At 53.5% G+C, this 5,452-nt stretch overlaps 1 protein-coding gene across 1 annotated transcript; it reads right to left on the reverse strand.

Moving 5' to 3' along the window:
• Positions 1-3,653: 3,653 nt before the first annotated feature.
• On the reverse strand, positions 3,654-5,168 carry LOC147031796 (uncharacterized). The gene has a single exon (XM_085850012.1). It carries the CDS (start codon positions 5,166-5,168, stop codon positions 3,654-3,656), a length of 1,515 nt encoding a protein of 504 aa, XP_085706138.1.
• Positions 5,169-5,452: the final 284 nt, after the last annotated feature.

The raw sequence follows: 5,452 nt of genomic DNA on the forward strand, positions 1-5,452 counted from the left end.
GAACCCAAAAGAAATGGAAGTCGTGACTTCCCTTAGCGCGTCGTCCAGCCCTTGGCGACCGTGACTCCGAGTCCCTCCGGCGTGGTCCACTGGGCTCGTGCCCCGCACCTGCACGTGTCGTCCGCCCGACAGGAACGAACGAACAGAACCTCCGACCAGGAACAATTACCACAACTCTCGACAATCGACCGACCCGCGACTCTCCATGCCTACGCATTTTGTCGGGTGGGGCTCCGCCCTTCGCCCCGCCCCATTTCTGGCTCCACCTCCCTTCTGGAAGCTTCCCAAAAAGGGGCGTGCCCTCTCGTTCCCCCCTCCCCGTGCCGTGCGGGGGACGAGGAAAGTCAGTTTTGGCTCGGGGCCAGGGAATTATTCCCCCAAAATCAGGCCCCCACCTTTTTTCACCTTTGACTTCTGGCTCAAATCGCACCTCCCCCATGCCAAAGCGCGGGAAAAGCAGGAGGGAAAATCCGGCGGTAGTTTTGGACGGGAGATGCCCCTTCGCACCCTTGTTGTTGCTGCCACTCCGCTCCTTTCATCCGTCCCACGGAGATCGTGACCGCGCGGTGCTCGTTGAATGGCGAGTGGCGAAGATGGTGGTAGCGTAGTTGTGGAAGGTGGCGTCGTGGTGTGAATGGCGTGATTGTTGGCGTCGTGTCGTGAATGGCGTGATCGTTGAGATGTAGGTTGTGGCGATGTTCGTTGTTGTTCTTGCACCAAAATAACGACAGCAAAAGAAAAACGGCTAACTGAAGAATCACAGCCCGAATGGATCACACATATTCCCTCTAAACAACGGGTTTGGGCTAACTACACATGAACTTATCGATATATCTCACCTGAGGACCCTTTATGGTGTAATGCGAATTTCCACAACCGTAACACTACCCCCTCCCCTTTTTATAGACTCGTCCCGAGTCGTCGAATTTTCGTGTGCCATCATGTGTAGTTCTCCCCTCGTACGTTTTACCTTCGGATCCCTGAGTGCGACATTCATGGTATTCGTGTCCCCAAAATAAATAACCTGAGGGCTGAGTAACTAACTAACAAACACACTCACACGGACGACTTAATTAAAATGCCGGCGCTAGACTGACATGCTCGACTGACATGACACTCATATACAATACAACTAAACTTATAAATTTACACTAACCATGGCCCAGGATCGATGGACTGCAGGAAAAAGGTAAAAGTCAAACGGCGCACGGGCCGCCACTGCAGGCCCGTGTTGTAGCTGCCAACAGGACAGTCCTTGTAACTCGTGTGACGATCCCGGCGCACATGGAAATTAACAGGGGGGGGGGGCAAATCAAAACAGAACCGGGGAGCAAACTGATGAGGGCAGTAGGCATGGCATGGCAAAGGTGGTCAGGCAAACACAGCCTGCAGAACAAGGCCGCTGCAGGCAAACACAGCCGGCGGACGATCCGACTGGCACAGGCCTCGAAGCAACAGCCGCAGACGATCTGGCCGGCACAAGCCTCGCAGCAAAACAACAGCTGCCGATGAAGGTGGCCGGCTTCCCGCTGTGCAGTGCAGGTTGGTGGAGGGAGTGCGGTGGTGCTGGCCACTCAAAAGGCGGGCTCGGACCTACCTAACCGTCTCCCTCCCAGCCTATCGCCTTTGCCTGTCTGTCCATACCCACCCCCTTAATTTGTCAAAACCCTATTTAGCCCCAATTAATTTTTTTGTTTTATTTTTTATTTTTACTTCCCCACTATAAATCGTTCCCAAAACCCCTTTACTGTCTCTGCTCGGCTAACCTATCCTCTCCTAGCCTACTCCCAACCCCTACTTCCCTTCCCAGAGGGGAATGAAGGGGGCTAGCGTCCTGCGTCGAGGCCCAACTCCAGCCTCAGGATGGCCTCCCCAGACTTCAGCAATCTTAACCCAAAGTGGGTCCAGCAGTCCACGACGAGAGCAAAGGGATGGATGGTGCGGAGGGGTACACTTGCTAATCTACCCTAACCATTATCACTTAAACTACCCCGGGCATTTCAACAAGCGCCTCTCGCTTAATCTACTGGTTCTATCAACCCAGATTCCCGTCGCCTGTGTTGGTGTCCTCTCAAATTTCGGGCCATGCCCCCCAATTTTCCGCCCGTGCCCTCACACGGTTTCGTGGCTGGGACGTGTGGCTCCCTTGGCAGGAACTACCCTCTGCTGATTCTCCAACAATGGCACCCCCGGGCACTACACTGCCTCCGAGCCTACCAGCTCCCGAAACACCGGGGAGTGCCCTCCCTGGCGACTCCCCTGAAACGCTCACGTGGCAGGTTGGCGCCCCGGGCCCCTTCCCTGGGTGCCCGTGCCCAATGCACTGCCCACGCGGCTAATGGCGCCCTGGGCCCCCGCATCATGCGGGCGCACCCGTGCCCACTACACTAACCCGGCCCCCCATGGGCCCTTGGCCTACCACGGCCGACTGGCCCAGTGCCCGGGGTACCCACTCAGTGATACTCACCATTCACAGCCACGGTCCCAGCCCGTCAACAGGGCTCCTGCACCCCTTCAAACAGGTTTCGAGCCTACTTCCCCACCAACAACAAAACAACTTCCATTTTGTCAATTTAACTAACCCAGCTAACTCACTCTACACTAACCCCGGGGTCCCTTGGGCGGGAATCACTCCTCCCCCAATCACTCATCGCACCATGCATTCCACCTTCACTCCATTCACACAGACCGGCTGGCCTCACTCACTCACTAAGTACATTTTCCTTCAACACTTCTCAACTCACACATTGCTGAATCCTACCATCCTGCTCACTAAATCCCCTTACTAACTTGTGCTTCCTCGTCATCCCTTCCACGACAGCACGTTCCTTTTAACACTACGTAGCAAAGCTACGTCCCCTCTACACACTCAAAGTCGTCACTGTTCTCAAATCCAAAAATTCCATTTCCCATCCTAAATCTCAACTGCAATCCCTCAAACTAATCCATTCCACGGGCCCCATGAGGACTTACCCCTGCCCCATGAAGCCGGTCTAACACCAACCGATCCCGCTAACTAGTTCCATCCTGTGCCCTGGCCAAGGGGATCTTCCACCCCTCGCCCAGGGAATCCTGTTCACCCGAAAGCGAGGCTTGATTTTTTTTTCTTGCGCAGCACCAGCGCGGCAACTCGCAACCTGCGCACCAGCACGGCAATTCACAGCCGCACACCTTTGGCGTGATGTCATGGCAGCTGTTCGCGTTCCTCGTCCCTCTTGGACGGTACCATCCTGCAGGGATTCACCCTCCTGCCGGATTCCAACCATACACGCAGCCATGACGTCACCCGGCGCATCAAAAAAAAAAACAAGCCTCGCGTTTCGCGGGGTTCCCCATGCGAACACATGTGCTCTGCCCGTCAGAGCTTCACACACGTTCGCGTGGAGAACCCATCCGGTCCAAATCCGTTGTCCTGCCTAACGTTTGTCCGTCCGCGGGATCGGCAACATCCACTGCTGGCGTTTACGGACCGGGCTTCACTCCCGCAAGCGCGCACGTGGCGGCCTCGTGCGTACCACAGCACGGACCTCGCTGCTGGGTAAACCCGGCACGCTCCCCAAAACAACTACGGCTGCTACCCAGCCCTCGTTCCTCTGTCGCCGTCGTCGTCGCCATTCCATCCACGCACACCTGCGTGTTACGACGCTCACACTCTATGTCATTACATTCACACCGGGAGACGCGGCTGCGTGCTCCCGCATGCCAACCGTCATCTCCCTCACATACCGCTCTCTCACACACATGGTCTCCCTTGCACTCGGCCGTTCACTCACGCATGTCACCTTCCTCGCACACGTGGCTCCACTCACACACGGTGTGCTGGGAAGCACGCACTGCGGCACACTCGCAACCATACCACTCACACACGGGGTCGCACTCACACCTTTCACCACACACACTGGGACAATCACACCGGGGAATCGTGTCCCCTCTCGGGTTCCCGGGGCCTCTATACCCCCCAAGCTCCTCGTGCACCTGTCCACAGCACTCGTCCCCTCGAACTCGCTTGACACGACCGAACCTACCTGGTCGTGATCAGCTTCAAGGGAGAATAGCGTCTCCCTCCGTTCCCGAAGGAGGCTATCCAGCTGCTCGCACCGGGTCCCAACACGTTCCACGAGCTCGCCCCCATTATCCTCCACTACCTCCGTGTGTGTGTACTCGTCACTAACCCCGTCCAATTCACCCTCTATCTCCCGTGTCTCTGCCAACTCAGTCACCTCATCACGCATTACCTCCCTTGTCTCCATTATTATTTCTGCCACCTCGTGTCTCGTCCTACCCGTCTCCCGTGTCTCTGGCAATCCTTCTATTTCCTTTGTTTTGCCTGTTGCATCCCTCTTTTCCATTCTTGTTTGTGTCTCCTTTATTAGGGAAGGTCCTAACTGTTCCTTCATCCGACGAGTGGTGTCGATTAAGTCCTGTACTACCGACATTGCTCCTCGTGGTGATATCACCCGTCCCACCTTATTGCGCTGTTCCATTTCCTGGCTCCTTTTGAGCCGTTCCTCCTCTTGGAACTTTCTGAGTTCTTTGTTCTCCATCCAGAGTTTTTCAATCTCCGTGGACGCCAATTCTGCTTTCTCCTCGAATTGGTTAATTTCAAACTTGTACAGTTTTTGTTTTCTCTCCCACTGTTCCTCATGCTTTTCAGCCTCCAATCTCATCGTTTCTTTCAATTGGCTCATTTCCTTCTTGTGTTTCATTCGCTGTTGTTTGTCTATATCCTCACACTCCAGCCTCGCCTTTTCTTTCAATTGGTCAACCTCAAATTCATGTTCTTTTTGTTTTCTATTCCACTGTTCCTCTCGTTCTTCCTTCTCCAATCTCGTTGTCTCCTTCAATCGACTGATTTCTCCTTCCTGCTTCATTCGTTCTTCCTTCATTACTCTTTCTTGCATCTCATTCTGCAATCTCGTGGTTTCCTTCAATTGGCTGATTTCCTTCTCCTGTCTCATTCCTTGTTCTTTCAGTACTCTCTCTTGTTCCTCATTCTTCAATCTCGCCTTCGCTTCCAGCTGTTCGATCTGAACAGTGTGGTTCCTTAACGTTTCATTCTCTGCTGTCGTTCTTTCTTCTCTCATCATCCTCAACTCATTTTGTAATTCCGTCTCTTTGTTTTGGTGTTTCTGTAACTCAGAAGCTTTCTTTTCAAATTCCTTTCTCATCTCCGCACACTCCTACCTTGCTTTGGCTTCTCATTGTTCGATCTGTACAGTGTGGTTCCTGAACCTTTCCAGCTCGTCTTGTAATTCCCTTTCTTTGGCTTTGTGCTCCAGTATCTCATAAACTTTTTTCCATTTTTCCTCACTCTGTTCATCCCTTTCCTTGCACATGTCATCCCTTGCCCTGCTCACCTCCTCATACTCCAACCATGCTTTTCTCCTCATTTCGTCCATTTCATCCCATTTCTCTCTCATCTCATCATACTCCAACCTTGCCTTTTCTTTCA

The sequence above is a fragment of the Eptatretus burgeri genome, chromosome 2, assembly GCF_056783735.1.
Source record: "Eptatretus burgeri isolate ZD-2024b chromosome 2, Ebu_testis_v1, whole genome shotgun sequence".
NCBI lineage: Eukaryota > Metazoa > Chordata > Myxini > Myxiniformes > Myxinidae > Eptatretus > Eptatretus burgeri.

What these genes read in the sequence shown, in the direction of transcription:
- LOC147031796 (XM_085850012.1), bottom strand. Translation starts at nt 5,168, where the DNA reads ATGAGAAAGGAATTTGAAAAGAAAGCTTCTGAGTTACAGAAACACCAA.